General features: G+C 41.5%; 5 protein-coding genes across 6 annotated transcripts in view; 3 read left to right on the top strand and 2 right to left on the bottom strand.

Annotated features, from left to right (window-relative positions):
* The first annotated feature begins 447 nt into the window (after positions 1-447).
* On the top strand, positions 448-3,447 carry Tdrd3 (Tudor domain containing 3). Its single transcript, XM_002047968.4, has 4 exons — positions 448-602; positions 656-743; positions 826-2,946; positions 3,012-3,447. The coding sequence occupies exons 1-4, from the start codon at positions 568-570 to the stop codon at positions 3,243-3,245; spliced, it is 2,478 nt and encodes an 825-aa protein (XP_002048004.1). The 5' UTR covers positions 448-567; the 3' UTR covers positions 3,246-3,447.
* A 528-nt stretch (positions 3,448-3,975) lies between these two features.
* Positions 3,976-4,903, top strand: NHP2 (NHP2 ribonucleoprotein). The gene is made up of 2 exons (XM_002047967.4): positions 3,976-4,304; positions 4,374-4,903. The coding sequence occupies exons 1-2, from the start codon at positions 4,054-4,056 to the stop codon at positions 4,603-4,605; spliced, it is 483 nt and encodes a 160-aa protein (XP_002048003.1). The 5' UTR covers positions 3,976-4,053; the 3' UTR covers positions 4,606-4,903.
* Positions 4,904-6,606: 1,703 nt separating this feature from the next.
* On the bottom strand, positions 6,607-15,546 carry Helz (Helicase with zinc finger). Of its 2 annotated transcripts, none has more exons than XM_002047966.4 (6): positions 15,393-15,546; positions 13,554-14,092; positions 12,876-13,494; positions 9,315-12,817; positions 7,950-9,180; positions 6,607-7,872 (listed from the first exon to the last, which is right to left on the bottom strand). In XM_002047966.4, the coding sequence occupies exons 2-6, from the start codon at positions 13,890-13,892 to the stop codon at positions 7,289-7,291; spliced, it is 6,276 nt and encodes a 2,091-aa protein (XP_002048002.1). In that variant the 5' UTR covers positions 13,893-14,092; positions 15,393-15,546; the 3' UTR covers positions 6,607-7,288. The 2 variants fall into 2 exon arrangements, with proteins under 2 accessions (XP_002048002.1, XP_070063875.1); XM_070207774.1 differs by having other exon boundaries at positions 15,283-15,530.
* A 1,827-nt stretch (positions 15,547-17,373) lies between these two features.
* gnu (giant nuclei) lies at positions 17,374-18,292 on the bottom strand. The gene is made up of 2 exons (XM_002047965.4): positions 18,139-18,292; positions 17,374-18,076 (listed from the first exon to the last, which is right to left on the bottom strand). The coding sequence occupies exons 1-2, from the start codon at positions 18,164-18,166 to the stop codon at positions 17,496-17,498; spliced, it is 609 nt and encodes a 202-aa protein (XP_002048001.1). The 5' UTR covers positions 18,167-18,292; the 3' UTR covers positions 17,374-17,495.
* A 1,894-nt stretch (positions 18,293-20,186) lies between these two features.
* The window catches only part of LOC6622736 (Ig-like and fibronectin type-III domain-containing protein 1), a 40,942-nt gene continuing 35,211 nt past the window's right edge, over positions 20,187-25,917 (top strand). The window contains exon 1 of the mRNA XM_002047964.4: positions 20,187-20,701. The gene's annotated coding sequence lies outside the window, so the exon portion shown is untranslated. The remainder of the gene's footprint in view (positions 20,702-25,917) is intronic.

Here is a 25,917-nt window from a genome sequence, read left to right as displayed (position 1 = left end):
ATTTAGTCGGCGTTTTTTAGGACATTATTGCCGCCGACCTATCGATAGTGTTTATTCTCCAGGCGCGTACTAGAAATGTAATGACCATATAGAACAAATAGTAAAAAATATATAAAGTCTAGATCAATGTGCCGATTATGTGAAATTTGTAAAATAAAAAAAATATATTAATATATTTAATGGTATGGTTGTATAGAAAAGTATCGCTATTGGTATTTTTGAGCCCAATATATCGTGCCATGGGCAAGTACGCAGTGGCAAGCTACATCATATTTTGAATTTAATTCGGTATGTTACCCGACTTATTAACTTAAACAGAACAATATAAAGAAATAAGGATATGTTTGAAGACTTTGTATCAGTTAAGACTACACAAAATAGGTTGCTGCATGGAAGCTACTCGATATTGCTGGTAAGCGATACTACAAAACAAGTACAAGTAAGCATATCGATTATTACGGCGAAATTGGGGCGCGGCGAAGACAGGCTGCGGTGCGGCGAAGTTTGTTAGTTTTGTGCTGTGCTCGCTAATATATATGCATTTATGTATTGTATATTCACGAAAAAATGGAATTGTCAAATAAATTGAAGGCGAGTGGATGGTAAGTAACTCAACCAAGAGGGCAATTACACTTGATATCAACAAAATTACCAGGCACTTTACCGAGGATGGTTTAAAGACATTGACAAACGCCGTCGGCGACAACCCCGACCCATGCAAAATAATTGATGAAGCTTTAAACGTGAGTATCAGCTTTGCCAACTGTGACCGACCGGCTTGCAGCTAAACAAAGAGGATTAATCGCCGTTTTGGCCCAATTGCAGCGCGATTTGCGCGACATCGGAGGCGGCGCATTGCCAACCAAACGCGAGGACGGCTCCGGGGAGCTCGCAGGTCGCATTGTGCTGCAGGTACAGAGAGTGCGAAACATTTCTGCCCCAAAGAGCAATGAGGAGTCGAAGGCAGCGCCGCGACTCTTGCAGCTGGAGCTGAGCGATGGCCAGGCAACGTTACAGGCCCTAGAGCTGGAGCCTGTGCCAGCGTTGAACCTGAACGTGGCGCCCGGCACAAAGATTTACTTTCACGCCGAGAAATTGCAGCTTATACAAGGCTATCTGCTGCTGCGTCCCAACGATTTCAAGATATTGGGCGGGCGAGTGGAGGCGCTTTACGAAAAGTGGGACTTCGCCCGCACAATGCTGAAATACGCACGCAGCGGACGGCCACTCACCGGATCGACTGCTCCGCCGCCGTGGGTGGCATTTGGCAAGAGCATCGATGCAAATGCTGATCGCAATTTCAAGAGTCTCGCACCGAATGCGGATAAGGACAAGCCGGCAAAGGAGAACGACGAGTTCAACAGCATGCGCAGCGAAGCTATTGCCGTGGCCAGCAAGGCGGGAGTGAAGAAAGTTTTCGGCGGTGGAGGCCAGAATATAATCGACCACAATATTAAGAAAATTCTCGAAAAGGGCTTTAGCAAGGAGGAAGCAAAGACTGCATTGCAAGCGACACGTAACAATTTGGAACGCGCCCTCTTCAATCTGAAGAGGCGCAAGGATGCGGCTGAGGGATACAGCGATCCTCCAATAAGGGGCGGACGGGCCGAGAGAAACGGTAGGGAGGGTAAACGTGGCGCCAGTCTCAAAGAAGAAGCCGAGGCCGCAAAACCAGCAGCAAATGCCACACTCTTCGATTTTCTTACCACTAAACTACGCACGACAGACACGACACCGACTACCGAGGCAGCCGGCGAATCCGCAAAACCAATTTCAAATGCCGAAAAGACGACTGTCCGGCCATATGAAAACGATTATAAAGCCTCGGCTGTAACATTAGCTGAGAGCAAGACTCAAACGTTGGGCGAACGCACGCGATTTGAGAACAATGTCTCAAGCAGCTTTGCTGCGAATCGTGGCGGTCATTCTGGCCGACCTTCACGAGGCGGCGCACGTAGTCGGGCTGGTCGCGACGACCGCTCGTCACGTGGCGTGGGCAGCAGCTACAACGATCGGGGTGGAGCTGGAGGTGGCGGCAGCATGCGTAAGCATGAGAGCAACTCGCGTCCATCCGAGCCGACACATGCCAAGAGCGCCAATCGCAATGGTCATGATCACAATGCGGCATCAAGCAAAGCTGGCTCCTCGGAGGGCAAGCAGGAGAGTTCTGCAAAAGATCAGGGCAACAACAGGCGCACGAACGAACGCCAGAATCATCGCAATGGAAATACTCGAGCCGAAAATGGGACTGCCAGCAGCAATCACAACAATCGACGTCGTCAACAAGGAAATGGTGGCTCAACTGGAGCTGCAACTGGAGCTGGAGCTGGTGCTGGAGCTGGTGCTGTTGCCCCCGCGGCCAAGGGCGTCAACTCTTATAACAACAACAATGATGAATTCAACAATCGCTTGAACAAAGTCGTCGCAGAGACCGCAAACTTGAAGCTCAGCTCCTCGAAGCGCGAGCATAGACGCGGTGGGCGGCAAGGCGGCGGACAGACCACTCGACAACAATATGAAAGCCAGGGAACTTTTAGTCAGGCACCAAAAGCGCTTGAGAAGAGTCTTCCAGCTCAGCGACAGCAGAAATCGCAGCAAGAGAATGCTCGACAGCCATCGAATGCCAGTTGCACACAATTACCCAACGGATATACTTATGATCCCAGCAAAATCATGGGATTCCAAACCAAGGAGACAAATGAGTTTGCCATGAGCCTGCTGAAGAGCCAGGGACTGACCATTGCGACGCCCAACCAATCTCCGGCCCAGACCCAGCCAGCAAATAACTTGCCTCTAGCACAAGCGGCCCCCACTTCCTTTATGTCGTCTAATCCGCACCCAGTTCCAGTACCATCGCCCCCAACAAATCTCGAACTGGCTCCGTGCGATGCTTGGGTGTGGAAGAGCAATGATTTGTGTATGGCCAAGTATTGGGATGATGGACGGGTAAGTACACAGTGCACAGTCGCATATTCAACGACTTTTATTAATTGTCGCCCCAATGCCCGTAGTACTATGAAGCCGAGATAACTGCAGTCGGGGATAAAACGTGCGTGGTATATTTCCTCGGCTATGGAAACCATGAAGAAGTATTAAAATCCGATATTCTGCCGATTACGGACGCCCAAAACAGGCCATTGACCAACATGTCCCAGCCACAGCAGCCACAGGCGACGCGTCATCGCGGCGATCGCCAGGCTCAGCAGCAGCAGGTGTATGTGCCGCCACACAAACGGGAATATTGAGCAAATCGAACCTATGCAAAACTAAATTAAATGTGTCGAACAAACAATTATAAACATTTTTTTTACATTTACATGCATGTGAACAATGTACATAAACATGTACATATACGTACATCTATTCAAGGTTAAACAGTGTATGAAATTTAATGTTTAATAATATTCATTTGCATTATATGCACGGTATTCAAACCCATCAAAGTCATGCGAAACCCAATACAATCGTTATTTTCTTCTCCTTTCTGTAAACATTTTTACATTCATGTTATCCCAATGTTTAGGTTTTCACCGTAATTGGATAGTATATAACCTAGAGTCAATGGCAAGGTCTGCTCATGATATAAGAGGAAATGGTTTTGTTATTATTTTTGTCACAATTTCAAATTTGGATTACTTATTACCCAAAAAAAACTAGTGCAAGTGCAGTTTGAAAAGTAACCGGAGTGACCTTATTGGTTGACGAAAAAAATCCCAAAAACGAACAGTGTTGTAAAACATCAAACAGATATAAGCATGCGTGGGAGATTTAGCGCATTGTCCACGTAACGATTTCTTGGAAAACAAAGAATCGGATATGAATATTAATAAGCTTTATCGCAGTGCCTTTGGAAGTGATCTCAGCAGTGAATTAAAACCTCACGCCACTCTTAACAAATTGTTCGTTGCTCAACACTGGTTTTACAAGTATGGTCTTCCTAAATCGTGTGTATTTTGGTTATTACCCACAATTAAAACTCGGTCACACTTGCTAGCACGTGTTTAGTAACTAAAGGAACGGCTTGTTTTCGTGTTTTAAAATAAATAAAATAAAATGGTTAAAGTGAAACTGGAGCACACAGAAGCGGCGGATGTTTCAATTAAAGTCAGCGATAATGTCACCATCAAAGAAGAGGAGACCTATGACGACAAATTGTTGTTTGTTAACGCCATAGCCAAACCAATGGCGGGCAAGAAGCTGGCCAAAAAATGCTACAAACTGGTCAAGAAGGCCATGAAACACAAAACCTATTTGCGAAATGGTCTGAAGGATGTGCAGACGCGTCTGCGCAAGGGTGAAACCGGGTAAGACTTACTATCCAAATGCATATTACTCTCAATATCTCCAATAATCCAATGGTGCCCCACTCACAGCATCTGCATCTTTGCCGGCGATGTGACACCTGTGGACATTATGTGCCACCTGCCCGCTGTTTGCGAGGAGAAGGGCATTCCCTACGCCTACACGCCCAGTCGCGCTGATCTGGGCGCCGCGATGGGCGTTAAGCGGGGCACCGTAGCTCTGCTGGTGCGACAAAACGAGGACTACAAGGATCTGTACGACGAGGTGAAAGAGGAATTGGCCAACCTAAATGTTCCCGTTTAAGCTTCTTAATGATAATGATGTAATTTCGATAAGAGTTCTGCTTGATAAGTCACATAGTTTGACAATAGCATAAGCCCATCCATTTGCATTTGCACGTAAAGACGTTTGAACACATTGCGGATAAAAATGCCATTCTTATATATTTTACAAAAATAGATCATATTTGATATATAGATCATATTTGTAAACTATATATTAACAAGGGCATTTTACACGGTGTCTTCTTTCCTGTCAGACGTGTCAATACCTCACACTTACTGCAATTTAAGAAATATAGAATAAAGTTCAAGTCAAACAATTTGAATGAAACAATGTTTAAATTAAATTTGATAATTATTGTATATATAATGAAACATCCGATATTGTTACTACGAAAACTGGTGTTGGCATTTTGCGTTTTTGAGCTGGCCAGAAAACTTACCAAAACCTTTTGTTCAAACGTACATCTCGAAATGATACATAAATGAACAAATTTATGTCGAGCGAATTTTCTCGTTTCGGTATCATTGATTTTTAAATTGCGAGATGCATGTTAAATATATAAATTATTTATTGTCATTTGCGTACATTGGGTACATCAAATCAAATGGAAGAACTTCCATATATATATGCTACATCCGAGATAGGCTTTCTGCTGTCAGATTATTTTTTTTCTTATTATTAATTGGAGTGCCCTGCCGGGCTGCAAAGATCTCATTTCATAGGTGCGTCTTTCTGTTGCAGGCAACGCATATGGCGGGATCGGCTGAATCGGTCCAACATATCAAATAGGAAGAGAGAAAGTAACTCTATGGACATATATTTTGTTTATCCAGGTATGTTGATCAAATTCGACTTTTACTAGTTTAACTGTGCTACTTATCTGTGTGCCAAATCCTATGAATTATTACTCAATTTTTGACTGGCGCAATATTTTCTTTTCCAAGTTATTTTTCTCACACTTAGCATTTACGAGCTTCGCTATTCTCACATATCTGCAACGCAGCAGGGCAAATGTTTGCTAAGGTATTAAATCTTAGGCGTGCCGCGAGATATCGGCACTTTCTCATCAGTTCAAGACTTTCAAAGAGCTCCTTTAACATCATTAGCTTTCGACTTTCCATTCACTAAGGTCTGCTGTTTACCAGGTTGACGAATCTGTTTTCATCCAAATATCGCAGCTATTTGCCGTTCAAGAGCACAGATTATTATGATATCCCTCAAAAATGTGCAGGTATTTGGGTTAGATTTGCAAAAAAAGAGTTGTTTTTGGTGTCCCTTAGGGATTTTTAAAAGTTTTTTTTTTATCTGTATGTATTTTTATAAATTGTTGTACACAGTTCTTAATTGTGTGTAGTTTGGATGCGTTTCGTGTTTCAAATCAGTATTCAAAGTTATTTGTGCTTAATAAAATGTGTTTAGACAAACTGACATACATAGAATTATAATTTGAATTTTCTTTTGTTACCGTTATTTAATATTAAATATATATATTTATATATATTTCCTAGTTTATTTTATTTATTTTTTTTATTATATAAATGATTAGATTTTATATATAATTACATTCATGCGCCTATGCATATGCATACAAGTCGCTGGCCAAATACATACATACTATCAAAAAATCGAACCCGAAACAGTTACGAAGAATTATTATATTAAAATCAAAGCACATGCTGAGGTTAATTTTGTCAAAGTAGTTGCTCGAAATGAATTGAGAGGAGTTTTGCATACTTATCCAGTTTCTATGCCCAAAGAAGAGCATCGGATGTGGCGCATCAGGTCAAGCAATATTTGCCTATGCCGAGAGAAAAATTAATCATACACAAGTGAATGACATTTATGTATGCGTATGTACATAAATACATACGTTAGGTGACCCATACAGCCAATATATATATATATATATATATATATATATATATATATATATATATATAGGTATATATATATTTAAAGTACAATTATGAAGCATTATATTTGTACGTTGCAAGTACGTAAATAAATTAAAGATTTGAATAAAGGTAATTAATAATGTATTTGAGTACATGATAAATTTTCAGTTTCTAGTTTTTCGAATGGTCAACTGCTGTACAAAACTCAAGGTACAATTAATGTATGTATTTATAACTCAAGCGCACTAAGGCCAAACCGAACATTCTCGTAGCATATGATCTACGACTAATAGAATGATTATAAAATACAAACTTTCTTGAATTGCCTTAAGAACTAGCTAATTTTCTTTCTTTTTTTTAATTTTTTTTTGTTTTTGTTTTTTTTTTTTATTTTTAAAGATATTTTTTTTTTATTTAGTTTCAAGGGCTGGGTGCTCAGAGCTACCCTGCTACATGCGAAATGACAGCGCCAAGGGCGTGCGTGGGGCGGAACGGCCTGCTGCGGCATTTGTAACTACTAAACATATGCATATAATATATAATAATTGTAATAATAATTAAATCTACATATTTAAATTAATTGCGATTAAAAAAGCAAACGGGAGAGCTAAAATTAACAAGCAATTCATTATCTGTTTTTGAGTTTTTCTAATTTTACATTTTTTTTTTTGTTTTTTTTTTTTCTTTTATTTTCGTTTTTTTTTTTTTTTCGTTTTCTGTTAAGACTCTAAAGTCTTTATTTAAGACGTTGATGCCACGTGCAGCAGGCGGTGGCGTTTGCCGGCGCACTCAACGACGCCAGTTGCTCACTGAAAGTAATTGTAAAAGCCTGAAGTTGCTTGCCCCAGTTCTCGTATGGCCGCAAAGGGATCCTTTTCCAGGTCATTGGGTGGCTGGGAGGATTTCGATGCATGCAAGGGCCGTGCTGAATTCATTGCGGGCTGCTGCTGCTGATGTCCTGCGGCTGCCTGCGGTCCTTGGCTGAGCACAGCCGCATATGTAGTAGCTGAGGACTGCTGATGATTGGCGGTGTCGGCAGAGGCCTGGGCAGTCTGCGGTGGCACCGCTGCAAACAAGTCTAAATCATGTCCGCTCTTAAGTGTGTTGTAGTTGTTGTAGAGCAGGCCGTGTCCATGATCGGACTTGCTCGAGTGCTCGGCGACCACATTATTAGCTTGGAACAAGGCCTCAATAAGATTGGTGCCAGTGTCCAAGCCGGCAAAAAGCCCCGGCATATTGTTGTAGTTGTTGCCCCCGTTGCCGGTCATTGGCTGGCGACGATAGAGCGGCACTGAGCTGCCACTATTGTGAAGGCCATTGCTGTTGTGTCCCGCATTGTTGTGGCTATTGAAGTTGTTGTACGACTTGTCGTTAAGCAAGGGGTTTCCGGCTAGCGAGATAGACACATTGTGTTAATAAGTGAAGATATATTTGTTTTCAAGCCAAACGAATTCAGGTCGAACTTACTATTGTTCATGAAGTTGGGAACGCCAGCGTTGTTGCTGCTTGTAGCCGGATGGACAGCTGTTCCCGGTACCGGACCTGTCATGTGGTTAGGATACATATTTAGCGGCTGCAAGGGTCCAGGGTTGGGGCCATGTTTGGGCATAGCCAAGGGTGTTTGTTGTGGCTGCTGGTTCTGCATCATTGTAAAGAGGCGACTCTGTTGTTGTTGTTGTTGCTGCTGCTGTTGTTGTTGTTGCTGCTGATGTTGTTGTTGCTGTTGTTGTTGCTGCTGTTGTTGTTGTTGTTGTTGCTGCTGCTGTTGTTGCTGCTGCTGATGTTGCTGTTGTAAATCACCGCCATTCATCATGCCATTGGACAGCGGCATTCCACCCGTGCCCACTGGCGCTGTTGCTACGCCCACCATGCCAAGCACGTCACGTAAGATGGGCTGTGCAATGTCATTGGCCCCATTCATAATCGAATTGAACACAAGATCAATTTGCTGATTAAAGTTGTCTAGCGGCGGCGTTGCATCAACCGACTGCTGGGTCTGAGTCTGCGCCTGTGTTGGGTACATTATCGGATACTGTGGCCGCTGCGGCTGTGGCCCCATGACAGCATGCGGATTGGACAGCATCTGTGGTCCTTGCACTGCTGGTGGCTGTGGCTTGTGTCCCTGCGGATGATGCTGTTGCTGGTGACCCTGCTGCTGTAGTGTGGCCATAACCTGGCGGAGCATGTCGCCAAATTTGTTGGCTGCCTCTTGACCCACAGACTCCAACAGCTTAATGTACCACTTGTATTGCTCTTCCTTAGAGTTGAATGCCATTTCGTATATGCTCATATTGGGAGGCAGCAGCTCATGTGCAGACGGAAAGCGCAAGGCACTGGGCGATGGCTGTTTTCCGGCCGAATACATATAGGGGGCAGGAGGGGGCTGCTGAGGCGGACCCGCGGACTTATCGTAGTTGCTATAACCAGATCCAGCGCCATTGTGACGCAGATATGGTGGTGGCCCGTTCTCCATTGGGCTCATCGGGCCGTTGGGCACGCTGCTGCCACGTTGAAGAGGCATCGGTGGCTGGCCATATAAATGATGTTGTGGAGGCAGGGGCTGTTGCGGTGGTGGTGCCTGGCCGTGGTTGTAAAGCGTCTTCTTGGCTAGGTACCCCAATTCGCTTGGATTGCGCAGTAATTGTGCCGCAGTCGTCGCGTTGCCTGCAGCCGGTGGCACGCTGCCTCCTCGAAGAGTCTGCCAATGAAAATAATTCGTATAGTGCTTAAGATTTAAGACCAGATTCTCGCGCTTGCACATACAAATGCACTACAACTCAATTGAAGATAAGCCAAAGGCCTTTCTATTTCGTAATTAAAACTTATACTTACGGGTGGGGGCAAAGGTCCTGGACCGCGGCCGGGCGCATTTGACTGCTGAGGTGGCGGTTGCTTGTTCGGCGGTAAGACGCTCCAGGGATTTGTTTGCGGCGGCGGACCCCAGAGACTGGCATTGGGATTCTGCTGTTGCTGCTGTGGCTGTTGTGGGGCAACGGGTGGCCGCCAGTGCTGCATAGCTGTATATTGGCCATAAGGTGGCGGCGGAGGTCCTCCACCGCCTGGCTGAGACTGTCGCAGATGTGGCGGTCCTGGTGGCGGCCCGTTAGGTGGCGGGCCGCGCATTCCCATATGGCCACGTATATGAGCAGCAGGTCCCGGTCCTGGTCCTGGCGACGGTCCGTTGGAAGACTTGCCGCCAGCGGCCACCGCAGCTGCCATCATTGCCGCCATATGAGTTGAATACATATGTGAGAGCTGCTGATTGGCCATTGCTGCAGCCATTTGATTCATCTGATGCGCCGCAGCCGGTCCGGGACCCATGCCTGCGGAGGCAGCATAGTGAGGTGGCTGACTGCCGGGTGGCACGTGCGCTGGAGCATTTAGGTACAGGGCTGCCTGCTCGTGTAAATATGCCTCCGGCTGTAGGGCACGAGGAACAAACTCGGGAGCTAGCGGATTTAGAACATAGCCACGCTTCATCTCGACGCCATCCAACTGGGAGCGCAAGTTTGACCAAGTCAATCCAAACAGCGACTTGTGCTCATCGCATATCTCGATGAAGCGCTCCCAGACCTTGCGGCAACGTCCTATGGAACAGAGAGCTACCGGATCACCAACAACAGCTACCAAAGATTGGGCTCGCGTAATCGCAGTATTTAGTAGCTTGGAGTTGCTAAGAAAGCCATAATCGGTATCTGTATCGGCTGTGGCGACGGCAGCACCTCCGGCACCCGGGCCGCTCGCCTGAGGCAAGCATGTGCGTCTAGTGCGCACTGTGGACAGGAATACAGCACGAAACTGCTTGCCCTGCACATTGAGAACGCGCTCCACGGAGATGCCGCCCATGCGTCGTTTTCGCAGCTCGGACCGAATACGAAACACTTGATCAGCATAAGGTGTCATAATTCCGATGCTGGTATCGTTTAGCTTGCCCCAGGCACTGGGCCAGCGTTTTCGCAGCTCCGAGACACGTTCGACCACCTCGTAGACCTCAGCATTGTTGTAGAACGCCGTCGAGTTTTTGTCCTGTACATCCTCACCGCGCGTCGTGAAAAATGTGAGCGGATAAAAGCGTTCATGACGCGGCTGTTTGCCGGAAGCAACAAGCTTCTGCTCATAGAAGAGCTCCGATGTGAAGCGTATGATGGCTTCATGGGCACGATAGTTTTCACACAGCAAAATTTTACACGGAAAATTTGATGGATAGTGGTCGTATAGTCGTTCCAGTAGCGAGATGTGCAATTTGCGCTCCTTTGCAAAGGCGGAGAAGAGCTCGGGACTCATCTGCATATGGTCACCGGCCAGCACAATGCGCGTGGAATCGTTGGCCAGAGCCAGTGGCATAATCGCCTCGCACTCCATCGCCTGCGCTGCTTCGTCCAAAAATATGTGAGTGAACAGACCCTTGGGCAGTCCGAGCGTGGCCAGCTCCATGCTAATGCTCAGTGTAACGACTATAATGCGATGCCGCATGATATCCTCAACGCTGGGACGTCGGAAGTTGCCGACGCCGTCCGTGATGCAATATTTTTGAACCACACTGTTGACCGTTGCAGACCAACGTTTGTGATAGTAAACACGAAGCGGCGTCGCTTCCTCGAGACCCTCTTCGATCCACGGATGCAGGTACTCCTTAATATAGAGGTCTGCCGCCGAATTGGAATGCGTGCAGATGAGTATCTTGGCTTCTGGCTGTGCCAGCAGCTGTTTAATTGCCTGCGCCAGCGTGTATGTTTTGCCCGTGCCAAACGGTCCGATCAGCAGGATGGGTGGCAGCTTAATACTTAAAGCCGTTGTGATGGCGTTGACAGCCTCGCGCTGCTTCGCATTTAGCTTGGGCTCGCAAGCATCAGCCCATTGCTTTTTGGGTGTCCAGGGTATAGCCGGCTCCAGCTCGGTCGCGGGAAATATCAAGCGGAAGTCGGTTATCTTGTCCACAGCATTGTGCCACTCGCAGTAGGGCATGCGATTCAGCTGGAACTGTATGTCCACGTCCAGCTCTGTGTCTGCTTGCAGGCCCATTGCTTCCACGCATTTGGACGACAGCTTCAGATATATGACATTTTTGCCCTTGTCCTCGATAAGCGCCTCATACACAGCGCGCTCGGATTTATCTGATTTGTCCGATTTATCTGTTTTAGTTGTGGTTTCCTCGGGCGCTGAGATATACACGCTGCTGCAATTCGACAGAATTAGCCGACCCGGCGACGTATCCTCTGAAATGTCCTTGCCCAGACGCATCAGTGCGAACAGCTCGCCCGCCAACGAGTACTTGGCCGTACTGGTAGCCATGCCCGCCGGTGTCAATATATAATTGGAGGCAACTGTTAGCCGGGTACGCACGTTATACCGTGCGATTTGCTCGTAGCGGGCAATCTCTTCAACGTAAAGCAGCTCGTGTGTGCGCGAACGGTAGTTGTTTTGCGTCAGTCGTTTCTCCACAATTGTGGACTGTGTTAACGTAAAGGTGGCAGCACGCGGACACGGATATCGTTCTAATAGCTCGCGTTCGTGCTGCAAGTCGCTGAGATAGGCTTCCGTCTTCAGGTGCGTGCCTATTGTGGTCTCAAAGCGCGTTAACTGTGTGTTGCTGACGTCCCATCGTGTGGCCGAGCTGTTAATAATGTCGCGTTTGATTTCCTCGATCTTTTCGGCATCGCTGACGGGCAGCACATCAACGCAAAGGTGACGCACTAGCAGCGGCTCTTGGCCAACGTCGAAACAGATGGATTGCCGGAACGTGCCGTAAATTTCTGTGTGAAATTCAACTGTTATTTCGTGTGCGATCTTAGCTGGGGTAGCGTTAGATTCCTGCGCTTCAGGCAATGCAGAAGCCACCCATTCCTGATCAGACTTTAGTTCAACATTGGCCTCTGCCTCAGATTTAGAATTGGCCAGCTTGATGGATTTTATCGCAAAATGATTGCGATGTGCATCCTGTAGCAGGGCAACCGCTTTGAGAGGCCGCAATGATTCCACCTGGAAGAGCCACTCGCGCTTCGAAGTCTTGGAGCTAATGCTGGTAACCAATTGCTGCTCACACTTAGCTTCCACGTCCGGCACTCGTTCACACATGACGCGCTCCGGGGCCGTGGCCTGAATCCAACGCTCGAGCACCTGTTCCGTGTATGACTTTCCGTACAATTCCTTTTCACAAGCCTTTTGCACACGCATTCGCCGATACTCGAAGCGCTCCTTCCACTCATTTAGCTCGTCCAAGCCGTGCGCCTCCACACACTGTGCTCCGTAGTGACATGTCCGCGCGAACGCCTCGCAGAGACTGTACGTGTCCAGTGTATAGCCCCGAGGTGGAGGACGCCACTTCCAATCGCGACCTATTAAATATATTGTTTTAATCGATAAACAGCAAACTGCACACTAAGCAATACTTACCCTCATCGCTCATTATCACTTTCTGGTGGCTTTCAGTCTGGCAATGTTGCCTCAACTCGTTTCGCGTTTGGAAGTTGATGGCACAATAACTGCACGTTATTGTTGATGTTGAGTGTGCTGCTTGATCTGCATCCGGCACAAGTTCTACTGGTGAATGCTTCACGCCAGTCAGCTTAATGGCCGACAGCAGCTCTATGTTCTTGGCACTCATGCTGGAGCTGGACATAGTGCTGCTGCTGCCAGTGCTGCTGCTGCTGCTACTGAAGCTGCCACTACTATTCTGCTGCTGTTGCTGTTGCTGCTGCTGCTGTTGTTGTTGCTGCTGCTGCTGCTGTTGTTGTTGCTCGCGTTTCTTAAGCCCTTTGTTGCTGAGCAGCTTGCTGTACTTGTCCAGGGGCAGATTGTTGGTGGCCCAATGATCAAGCTTGGTATCCAGTATTGTCATCTCATCCTCGAGGCGTGCATGCGGAATTTTTTGCGATTGCGTTTGCACCTTATTGTGTCCATTCATTATCATTTGTATTATGGACTTGTATCGCTCGAGCGTCTTCGATATGTCCGAGAAAATTTGCTGGCCGCTCAGCTCGTTTATCCACTTGCTCAGAAAATGTTCCGCATCCTGCATTTAAACACATATATATACAATATGTAATTAATTAAGGGCAAATTTGTACTCACCGAGTACTTGTGAAGCTTGAAAAGCGCGTGCACCAGCCAACGACGCGCTCGAGACACGCTGGCCAAGCATTCAGTCTGCTCCGCAAGCAGTGTCAGCACTTTGTATGCATCCGCCAGGCAGCCCTCGTATCTGCCCAGCTCCAGGAGACACTCGCAGCGACCCAGCAGGCAAGCGATTTGCTGATCCTTTTGCGCTCGCGTTGTCCCATTTGGCTGCACCTGTGCTTGCGGCTGTGGCGTTGCACTCGCCGCGAGTATTTGATCGTAGAGCGTCACAGCACGTGCCCAGCTCCGTCGTCGCACCATGTCGTGCGCCTGCATCTCCTTTTCGGCGGCCATTGAAGGCAGCCTTCAGTCGGCTTCTCAACGCGTTCGATTTAAGTTGCGATGAACGTGGCGAGCTGCTAGTCGTCCTGCTGCTTTTGTATATAGCTGTGCCTTGGGTTCTCGTCTAATTTATAAATATTCCCAGTATATATGTGTATATATGGGTACTTCCTTAAGCTAACAATTTACACTTGTACAACAGTTTCTGTTAACTGCAAAGATACAAATTCGTCAGAAAGTGGGCAAAACGCAAATGCGAAATGAATAAAGTAAGACACGAATATTTAATTTATATTTTGCAGCATGGCTGCAAGCATCAATTTAACTTAAGTGTCAAGCGCGTGGCTCGGCAATCACTTGATTTCGGCAAAATGCATTCTTTTTTTTTTTTTTATGAGATGAGATATATTAAGCTTTTTTAGGCATAAAGGAACAGACAGAGCGGGGTATTCTTTGTCAAATTGTCAAGGGGGCAGCTGTACCTATTGAATCATGACTTTCGATCTGTTTAGTTTTTGCCTAATGTGCCTTTTAGGCACAACCTTTATTTAGCTGAAAGTGCAATATTCTTTACAATGATTATGTATTTGCATAGAGACAAGTATTTAGTCTGTATACGATATACGCACGTACATATTATATTTATGCATTAAAGACAATTTTGCACCAAATTTGAGAACTATATATAAATGATGTACTTGAAATCATAACTATAACGATATAAATTTGTTTTTAAAGAGTGCTCGCGTATTTTCTCTTGAATATTCTGTTTGTTTTTCACTGTTTTATTTATAAGAGCCGACAGTTTGTTGCTGTTGTTGTTTCGGATTATTTACACTAAAGTCACACACAGATTGCTTTCTGTTAAATTAAACGCATACATGCGTGCGGTCTATTGGGGCCGATGGTTTTTAAATTTTTGCTCTTATTTATTATTTTCTATTTTATTAATATCGTTTTATGCATTTATGAAAGGCACAGCTCTGAGCAGCTTTCACAGCCTTAGCCGGACGCGTATTTTATTTTCTTCTTGTCTACATACACATCTTTTCGTTATTATTCGAAATGCAATTTACAATTTCTTTTGTTTTCGCTCAATAAATTCAGTTTTCTTTTCAATTTTCGCCTTTAAGTTCTGCAACAGTAGACGGTGTTCAACACAAAACGAAATGTCAAATTAGCAGCCTGTGCTTTTTGATACGGCCATACGCAATGATGTTGCCATATAAATGTACATGTACATATGTGCAAATATGTACATATATATGCTAATCAATTGGATATATTTCATGTGAATTTATGTACATGTTCATCCATATATATTTATATATATATGTATATATGTGCAATTTGGATTTTTGCAATATACTAATATATTTTCCGCAATCCAAGAATTTTATACCTCTACCAACAGAAAATTGCAAAAGGCGCAGCAGCTGTCATTTGCCAATAGAAGGTGTTGGTATACATGTTCGCTGTTATTAGCATAATCCATAAGCGCAATTTAGTTACCTTTGCACTAACTGTTAATAATGCTACACTAATGTCTAATTTAATTTTACATGGTTAAGCACAAACTATGATAGAAAATGCACATCTCACGTCGAAAAATGTTAAAAATAAGCTATGTATGTACTAGTGTTGGATCGCTCATGACTGAGTTTATAATAAATTTATCAACACTAAATTGTGGTGGTCGGATAATAAACAGTTAATAATCGGACTATCGAAATTACATAACCCAGTTTATACGGCGCAGATGATTTTCTAGAATTTATATTATAGACTTTGTCTTAATAATAGTGTATGTTTTGTTTTATTATTACTTTCTTAAATCTAGCATTATTCTTACCCCCTGAAAACAAATGTTCAAAAAATCGGTTTCATAACACTGAAATACAATTGATTTCCAATTTGACAAATTAATTTGGAAAAATATCGTTTTAACTGGTGTGGCAATTGAAAGCGAATGTAAACGAAATAATCTAATGATTACTTTATATTGAAAATATATATTGAAAAGCAATATAATCAAAAATTCAAACAAATACTGCCAACAGACAGACTAGAATATATGTAAAAAATACTAAAAATACCATGAAATGTTAAGTCGAAATACAACAATAAGTCTAAGGCTAAAAGCCGCAGTTGCTGCGAGTTGCTTGCGATAGTAATTGCTGGTCAAATAAGTGTTTTGTTTCAAAAACCCATTTTGCCCATTTAAGATGCTAACTAAATTCAACAAATACACGCTTCATGAGCTCTGCTTGAAGACATCGGATAAAGCCGGTATGACCGCAAATATTCTAAATACATATTATACTAGCATTTCCCAACGCAACATTTTACGCGCGCGTTTTAGTTAGGTTGGAAAACTTCAGTCCATGCATCTATGCAACCCCGTATTCTCCTGCCCAACCACCACGGCCCCCTTTCGTTGTTCTATATAGAAGAACTTAACTGGGGCCCAAAGAATTTTGCTTAAAATGCAACTTAGATGCTCAATCGACAGATTCGAATCTGTCAAAAATACATATGACAGCATTCTAGTTGACAAAACAAAATAATTTATAATTATTATTTTTAACACATCTATTTTCGATTTATATATATATATATATATATATATATATATATATATATATATATATATGTATATATATATTTCTTTATTAATGTCAATAATAAATTAAATAAACAAATAGAATAATTGACAGTTGCTGATGAATTTGAGACGGCGACTGCTCGCTTATTAGTCCGACGACTCGTTTGCAGAGCACAGATATAGCAGTGAGTTATAAGCGAAGTCCAGATTTACTGTTTATTCTGACTCAAATGGAAAATAACAGTAAACAATTTGCAGTCATTGCTTTTAAGGTTAGGTTAGTCAGTCAGTACAAAGTCTTTTATATATATAGATTATGAGCACAAAAGTCGGCCAGATACTAATGACTGTTAAGTTTACAGTTATGCCTTACATCCGTTTACTCAAGCGTATCAAGGGCTCTTGAGTTCTTTAGTATGTATGTTCTTGTTGCAATCAGAGTGTATCCGCCTTAGAGATACCCTGTACCTTGCTTCAGCTGCTGTAACAAGCATTTGAACTTTTATATACAAAAACAAAGTCGCCGACAATTCGGACTTTAGACCGCGGCATTGCTTATATGTTATAAACAACAATATAAATAGTATTTTTTTTTGTATTTATAAGAAAAACTGCAAACAGTATTCGATTTATTTCAACACATTTCAGGCACAAAAGTATCCATCCGTTTTTTGTGCTGGGGAGTAGATCAATTATTTCTAAAACCCGAGCCCGAAGCCATAAAGTATATACATTTATTTGTCTGTCAAACCTCCTAGTGCCTCCGTCGTACGAGTTTTCATATAAACACATATCCAGAATATTTCACTTTTAGATATCTGTCCCCGTTTCCACAAGATTAAACCAAGTCATGATTAGAAAGAATGATAATGCATAACAAAATTAAAATCAGTTTCACAAATGATCGACATATATTCAGTAAAACAATTATTTCTTATTAATAAATTGGACACATATAAAATTGGGTACAATAATGAACGTGGGTTACAGTTAGGAACATGAGAACACAATTAAAAGAACTTTTTGGCAAATTTGATAACATCGATAGCTAATTTCAATTCCTTGACGCCCCGAACGCCAAGAGACTCCAGATCTTCCAATGTCATCTGTATAAGTACTTGCAGATCAATTTCTTGACGTGTAAACAATTCGGTCAAGTGCTCATTTCCAGTGCGACTGAGCAGGGAACTGACACGGGGACTGAGTGTAGGCTGATCCACGGGAGAGCTGCACTTGAACTGGCGTTTTGAATGGGTTACTGCAGCTGTTCCGCCAGTTTGTTGAGTGGATTGGGCATGGGGCTTCGGCGTGGTTGTCACAGTTTGAGACGCCGTGCTTTGAGCCGTTGGCGAAAAAACCGATCGAATACGCATAAAATCCTGCGAGAAGTGTCTCGGGCCCCAATCCCCAGTTGAACCTCGCCTTGTTTCCGCTGTCTGATGCGGCACGGTAAGATGGCTAAGCTTGGGCCTTCGAAACTTCATTTCGGTTTTTGGCCTCCTCAAGTTGGGCCTTGGTGGCGACGGTGTCACATCGAAATTAAACACGCGCGTTGTAAGTGGCGTTAGGGGCGTCAGTGGGGACCTAGGATCTGCGTGCAAGTTTTTTTTTTATCTGAATTAATGTTCACAGCTATAAATTATTTTGATTTACCTCTCCAGGCACGGTTATAGCGATCCATTATACTTTACTTTTAAAATAATATTACAAGAGTTCAATAAAAATACGTTCACAAAAGGGAAATGCGAGGGACAAGCTTAACTGTAAATTACACACACATAAATATATTACATACGAACACACACATGCGCCTATGCACATACATATGCATGCATATGGTTTATGTATTAAGATCTGTACAGTCTGGCAGCCTTTCAAGCTAGCAGGCTGGCAACGCTCTCCACGATTCTGCTTACGGACAAAGCCTGTAATGCGATATCACTCTTTGCTTTAGAATTTGTATGTATAGATATGAGTGAGCCGTTATTTTTTAACAATTTGAAAACATGCACCAACCGTCCTTTACATATATTTTACACTGTGCAACGGAATTTGATAGCGTTTAATATTTGCTGATAAACTTAATAGGGGACTCTAAATTTATGAACCTATAATGCTTACAAAAACCTTTGACAATGTATTTAAAGCTGATCCCATGCTAATCAAAACATTTCATACTAATTTCGCTGTTTATTGTCCGATTTTTTATTATGAAGTTTATAGATAACGGCAATAAAATGTTTAGGCTGTATGTTGTTAACTAATTACAGGGGCATTAAAAAATTAACTTAATATGTGAATTTTATACATATGTAGAGATTTATTCTTACAAGAATTAAGACAAGCTTTAGATATAAACAATTAAATATCTCTACAAATTTGAATGTTAATTAACATTTGTATACATATCAATTAAACGTATTTTCAACTCAGTTTTCAAATCATCATTTTTGCGTTACCAAAAATTGCAAAAAAATATATTTTTATAGCGGTTCAATAAACTCAAAACAAAACATTTTTATTGTAAATATATAGACAGATACTTCGCTTTAAGTTCAGGACTTGCGAATATATAACGTCTAATTAAATCGAGTTTGGCGAGTTTTTTACCTTTTTTTTTTATTTGATCGGTTTAGATACTGCGCAGAAAGCTGTTGTTGTTGCGAAAATTGTTTGTATAGAAACTTGCCAGCTCAGACAGACGGAATATCTGTATGTGCATACATATATGGATACATGCATTCCCATATATATATGAACACAAAAAAGAAACTCAGAGAAAATTCATGAAAAATATCTAATTTCAATAATTATTATAAATTTTAAATATATAATAGCGATTTCTTATGGCTAGCATAAAAAACCAATTAAGAATAAAGAATGCAATATATGCGTATATAAATATATATGTATGTGCATATATAACCATATACATCAATACATGTGTTTACAGTGTGCCAGTAATTTCTGCCATTTTTATCTTAGATATCCGAAAAACTAGCAAAACTTTTAATGCAGCTTTTTGTCTGTTTGTTATTTGATAAACAAAAAAAAAAAGTATTATGTTTATACAAAATGTATGAACTATAAATGTAAAACGCTTATTACCCCTTCATATCATAAAATTTGTCAAAGGTTCATTAACAGATTATGTTAAGCTTAGCATAACGATATTCATGCAGATTCGCTCTCTTTTGGGCACTGTTAATTGCCTAGATCTGTTAATGTTAATAAAACCTCATTAGAGAGGTGGGTTTGCCTCATGTAAAGAATCTGTAAAAATGCCAATTGGCAGGCTTACACATAACTTTAAGAACGGAGTATAGTCATGCTGGGAATGCTCGTGTGTGGCAATTGGTTTTGCTATTTAGCGCATTGATTCTGCAAAAAGAATTAAGTATCCATAAACCGAGATCTGCCATTGCTGTTGAACTTCAATATTTGCATCGCTCAGTCAGCCAACTGGTCCGCCCAACCAGCCATTGCCTTACCGAGACTCCAGGTCTCAGTCTCGGCTATTGTTGTTGCCGGCTTTTGCCAAAAACAGCTGAGCGACCGCAAGCTCAGTAGAACGAGAACCAGCTGCTTTGTGTTTATATTTCTGTCTGAAATTCAGCACATGCGCATAGCAATAGACACGAAGCTGAGCTTCGGCTACACAGGGCGCTTATAAAATTGTGATTTGGCGCTTGGCGCTTCAGTCGTCTAACGGAGTTCAAACCAGCTGGGCAGAAAAGTTCTGGGCAGCTTTTTGGCAGCAAAGCTGCAGTCGTTTATTGTAAAGTTGTTTCGAGTTTTTTTGCGAATATTTATGCCCGTCGCAGCAGCAGCAACAGCAGCCGCCAAACATAAACAAGTGCGTTCAAAATCGCTGTGGAAATATAAATGACGCATTCGTGCCGTTCTGTTATGCTGAGGTGCACAAAAGAGCCATAATAATTAATAAAACAACAACAACAACAACAAAACAACAAAAAAACAAAACTATTTTGAAATCAACGGGGCAATCGGCCATTGATTAACCATTCTAAAAGTTTGCCAGCCGTGTTCTGAAACACGAAAATAGCCAGTGAAGTGTTAAAAAACAACAAAAAAAAAAAAAAAAAAAAAATTGGAAACATATACATACATATGTACATGTGCCCATGTGTGTGTGTTGTTTATACATACATAGTACTTGCGAAACACATTGCTACGCCTGAACAAAAGAACTGAGGTAAGTTTTTGTTGGTTTTATTTTATTTTTTTTTAATTTTGCTCATGCAAATTAAATTAAGCAATTAAACAGAAAAAAGAAAATGCAATTGTGTGTTTGTTTACTTAGGTTAGGTTACCTAACCTAACTCTGTTTACTTGCATACATATGTCGACGTTTATTGGGTCTATTGCTTTATGGGGCCTTATACGGCAAAGTCGATTGGCAAACATTTTCAATGCGCAACAATTAAAATTGAATAAACCTCAATTCTGTTTAGCTTGACACTTGCTAGATAGTTGTCATTATAGGCGAATAGAAAAGTGTTAATAAGTACGTAATGTATTCGAAAATCTGTGCATTATCTACCCATGTCATAAATTCAATTGAATAACAAGAAAAAAAAAAAAAAATAAATAAAAATAAAAAAATGCCAAAGACGCAGCGAGTACACAGCCTCAACAATCAAAAGTAGAAGCCAGTTGCATAGAGTGCTGAGAGCTGTGCTGTTCGCTGGTCTTTTGATTTGATATTATTTAGGCCTTCAAACGATATACAATGGAACGTAGCCATAGCCCGGGCTTAGTTCAAGGAAAAATGTGATAGACCTCTTAAAAATAGAGGCAAGTGTGCATACTACTTACTTATTTTACTTGTGTACAAAGTTTTGCTATGCACACACACATTTGAATATCTCTGTTTGCATAAGTTAATTATTGTGGATATACCGAAGATAGTGTACCCTCGCAGATTCGTTAAGCCAATTTGCTTGTGTCGATTCAAAATCTGAATTTAACCACAATTCGTATTCAAGATCTCTAAGATGAAGTTTGGGAAAATATTGTTTTATTAGACATCTGTTGGGGGAAACAAATCTATATACTAATATCAATCACAAAGTTGAGAACTTATAAGTTGGCAAAAACTCTAATAATCAGAAAAGTCGAGCGACTCTCAATAAATTATTATTAATAATAATATTTTGTTTATTATTATTATTATTATTATTAATATTATTATTATTATTAATATTATTATTATTATTATAATTCTTATTATTGATATTATTATTATTATTTTTATTATTATTATTATTATTATTATTATTATTATTATTATTATTATTATTATTATTATTATTATTATTATTATTATTATTATTATTATTATTATTATTATTATTATTATTATTATTATTATTATTATTATTATTATTATTATTATTATTATTATTATTATTATTATTGTTATTATTATTATAATTAAGTATTAAGCATTGGGCTGGTGCAACTCCCGTCCGTTAGTCCATCCTTCTGTATGAAACCAACCTTGAAGAGGAAGATAAAGATAAGATAATATTGTCCAATGTATAGCTTAACAGAATTTTAGCATACATATATAGTTAATGTATGTACATGTATGTATGTACAGTATTGCAGATTTTGGGCCGAATAAGTGTAGCGCTGATTGCAGCCATTTCTAAAAATATTCGACTTGCGTAATTTCTGCAGGCTTTCGTTTTCTGATTTAAGCATTGGCGATGGAAATGTTGATTGAGTCACACAACACGGAAGTGCAGTAAATTTGCAGGAAACATAAAGGATATGACAAATTTGGGATAGAGCTTGATTTTTATTGCACTTTTGGAGCGCCAATTGTCAATTTGATGTGCTTTTTAGTACATTGGCTTTATCTAGCGAGGACCTCCGCCCAAGATTCTGTCATAAGTCATCCGGTCACGCCTACTCTGGCTTTCAAATATAAAATATTATTTCTTCTGCATGCCATTGCCGGAGATTAAAGCACATTTCTATTTGCGTTCCAACTTATATTCCCTTTATATAAATATAAGTTATACCCATTCAAATGAAACATCACATTCTATCCCATATAGACAATCATAGAATCATATTTAGGGGGTTCCAATCCTTGAAACCCTGACACATTTTCATAAATAAGCAAAGCAATAAATCGAAGTTCACAGTAAAGTTTATACCTGGCAGAAAGAGTGGATCCTACATACATAAATTAATCATATTATGTACATATATATGGTCGAAAGTATAAATACTTGCCTAGGCAGTTCGTTTGAAAACAATAGTAAAAATCTGGTAATTATTTTTATGGCTGCCTACTGACAAATCACTCAGATACAAACTAACACTTACAAATAGAACAATATGTACCGAAAGACAATTTGTGAACAAGCCGACAAAAAAACACTGAGAAAAACATGCCTTCAGTAATTTATTTGTTTAGTTAAATACGTAGAATAACAAGTTAACTTCAAGTCGCGAATGCCCGCCTAGGTGATGCCCTGTAACCAGTGCCAAGCTTCGCTTACAAACATTTCAGCTTTTTCCCATACACATACATACACATAATCCCCTACACAGGTTTATGCTGCGATTGTGCTTCTTCTTTCAGGGAAATTCATTTTGAATTCTGGAAGGTCGGTGCTTATAATCCGATTCTTATGGAATGTTCCGGGCTTTGACAGGGAATCCAGCTGTGTATTTTCCAAGCGCTAGACTTTAAATTTTGGGGTAACAGAACGGGAATATGGGTGAATCCAAAAAGTTAATTGTTTGAGATCTGTGTATACTAGGTCTAGGTCTTATTGTCTCTGAGATTGGCGCGTTCATACAAATGGAAACATGGAAAGGCACACAAATCCTGATTAAGAACAAGCTGCCTGTTACAAACATTTGCATAAGACCACAAAGCACTTTTTTGCCCATCAATAGGCACAGGGTATACAAATACATTAAGCTATTTTAAGGCAAATTTGGGTCGACGTAAGGATAAGAGAATGAGTAAAGGAAGCCCAAAGCAGCGTATACGAGTAAGAGTCCAAAAGGCAAACGGTTGACGAATACTTTTATGCATGACGATGACAACTCTTCAGACTTATCGGCTGAAATAAATGGGCATGGTTTAACTATATGGAAACATGCGCGGAACGGAAGCACTTAATGGATGGATGTTTGGCTGGGCGGCCTGGAGAACTGAAGAACTAGCCTATGTTATTGGGGAAATACAACTGCTTGACAGCAAAGCAATGTACATTTGGTGGATTTACGAATGAGCTCCATGAGTTAAATCCTTGGGTTGACGCATATTTTCAATATTGAAAAGAGACAATTCCATATTAGCAGGCAAATAAGGTTAGATATGATTGTTTTTATGGGCAAGTGATTTGTTTAAGTACTCGGTTTATTGTCAAAATTCCGATTTATCATTTTATCATTAAGTGAGCGTAAAAAAAAGGTCACATGCTGCCTGCTTCTTGGTTGGGATTTGTTAAAAGCGACCCCTCGCGCTGATCATTAAAACGCAAGGGGTTAGCTCCTGCTGAAAAAAGAGCAAACACACTATGCAAAATTAGTAACTCGGTGTGAGATTTGTGTTTGCTAACACTTTGTTAACGGGCGGAACGAGGGGTTGGCTCAAATGACATTTTTTTTCGCGGCCGTTGAGCTTTTCAAATGCATTCTTTCCAGTTGCAACTATTGCGCTGGGGAGCCAGCGCCATGTTGCAATTACTATTTCCGGCTCGCAGCGAAACGCAAAATGAGCAGAATGGGAATACGCGCCAAAGTACGGCCGTGTAAAAAATGAGGTCCGCATAGCCCAGCCGCAAACGGCACACAACCTCAATTCAAACCCAGAGCCGTCATCAGCACCAAAAAGTGTTCCAGTGCAGCCGGCAGCTCCGTTTCCGCTTTTGTTTGTGCGCGACGCATAATTTGCGAGACAAACATGCAAAAATGTCAGCAGTCAAAGCACATACACACACATGTATGCACACACAGACGCACACACTCGCACACATATTCACACACATTTATGCAGACACTTTGGCGCGCATTCCCCCAGCAATTTGAAGTGCAAAGTGGAGTTGAGGCCTGGAGGGGATCATGTGCGCTCCAAGACGTACAGTTTATCTTGCGCTGGGCGTCCGGCGTACTCGTTGCAGCGGAAGAGCAACTGTGCTGGGATCCTTGGGTTGGGGCGTACAAGGATTGCACATGACCCTCTCGACTAGTGTGAATGTTTTTTAGGCGTTTCTGGTTTGTTTATGATTATAAGTTTATGTTCAAAATGAAATTTGCATCGAGGATTTGGCTTTGCCGCTTTTGGCCACGGATACCACAGCAAAAACATGGTTTCCGAAGTTTACAATCTCCCGCCAAGTAGCCAAGCAGAAGTGCAGTGGGCAGGGCTCGACTAAGAGTTACCCTGCGTACAATAATTGAAACTGCCTTTTTGAATTATGAAGCAGTATATAAAAACTCTTTAGTATAGTTCGAGATTGGCTAAGTTTTAAATGTAATTTTTATACAAACATTGAAATTACAGGGTATCAGCCAGCAGTGACTTCTAAGCTGTGGCTTGGGCAGAACCCTTTTTTTTTGTAATTGTAGTGTTGTTAAAAAAGGTTTCTTAGTGCTTTGCCTTTTGTTTTATTCACTGGACACTTGTAATTTGATACACTGCGCGCCGCTTCGACAGCCGACGAAAGGGAACTCGTCTAACACATTCCAATGAAAACTGTATTGTCCGATGTTTACACATTTTTCCGGCAGATAAGAGAAATTGCTAGAAATTAAACTACTGGCTAAATAGCCTTGAACTCAATTTTCCACCCATATCGGTGGATTAGCCGAAAGGGAAATGACGAAAAAGTATGGTTTTAAACCTATCGATCGACGTTCAACTCATTTCAAAGATTTATGCACAATGTCGGCTGAAACGTGGTTTCAGGGGTAAAGTGTTAAAAACTGCTTTAAATTACAGGAAAAAAAAAACAATTGTCTCAGCCAAGCCGCAAAATACCTGCTAGTATTTAAAATGCGGTCTAAGTAAAAAAAAAAATCAACGAAAACATGAAAAATTGCTTATTTGGAGCGCTCGACTTCGGTGAAATATTACGTAGTTGTGTTATTTACTGCTCCTCAAATGCTTATTTACATTTTCGACTGACCATCACATTTTTCTATGTGTGTGCTTTGAACGAATCCATTTGGGATTTTTACCCGCTTCACTTCACATTTCGCTGAGATTTAATAGAATTTCCAGGTAATAGTTTGTGCGTATACAAAATTTAACTACTTTACCATAGGTAAATATTGGCAAAATGAAATTGGAAGTTACTTTAAGCAATTTTCAGACATTTGGGCACGGCTCTATAGATGTTATATGAAATGTGTGACACAATAATAATAATAATCACA

The sequence above is a fragment of the Drosophila virilis genome, chromosome 3 (assembly GCF_030788295.1).
Source record: "Drosophila virilis strain 15010-1051.87 chromosome 3, Dvir_AGI_RSII-ME, whole genome shotgun sequence".
NCBI classification, from domain to species: domain Eukaryota; kingdom Metazoa; phylum Arthropoda; class Insecta; order Diptera; family Drosophilidae; genus Drosophila; species Drosophila virilis.
This window is presented reverse-complemented; position numbering and strand designations above follow the sequence as displayed.

Bases quoted from the DNA above. Each gene is read 5' to 3' on its own strand.
- Tdrd3 (XM_002047968.4), top strand. From the start codon at position 568: ATGGAATTGTCAAATAAATTGAAGGCGAGTGGATG. The intron at 744-825 runs GTGAGTATCAGC...GCCCAATTGCAG, and splicing joins TAATTGATGAAGCTTTAAAC to CGCGATTTGCGCGACATCGG. The intron at 2,947-3,011 runs GTAAGTACACAG...CAATGCCCGTAG, and splicing joins AGTATTGGGATGATGGACGG to TACTATGAAGCCGAGATAAC.
- NHP2 (XM_002047967.4), top strand. From the start codon at position 4,054: ATGGTTAAAGTGAAACTGGAGCACACAGAAGCGGCGGATGTTTCAATT. The intron at 4,305-4,373 runs GTAAGACTTACT...CCCCACTCACAG, and splicing joins CTGCGCAAGGGTGAAACCGG to CATCTGCATCTTTGCCGGCG.
- Helz (XM_002047966.4), bottom strand. From the start codon at position 13,892: ATGGCCGCCGAAAAGGAGATGCAGGCGCACGACATGGTGCGACGACGG. The intron at 12,818-12,875 runs GTAAGTATTGCT...TATATTTAATAG, and splicing joins AGTGATAATGAGCGATGAGG to GTCGCGATTGGAAGTGGCGT. The intron at 9,181-9,314 runs GTAAGTATAAGT...TTTCATTGGCAG, and splicing joins CAGGACCTTTGCCCCCACCC to ACTCTTCGAGGAGGCAGCGT.
- gnu (XM_002047965.4), bottom strand. From the start codon at position 18,166: ATGGATCGCTATAACCGTGCCTGGAGAG. The intron at 18,077-18,138 runs GTAAATCAAAAT...ACTTGCACGCAG, and splicing joins CTATAACCGTGCCTGGAGAG to ATCCTAGGTCCCCACTGACG.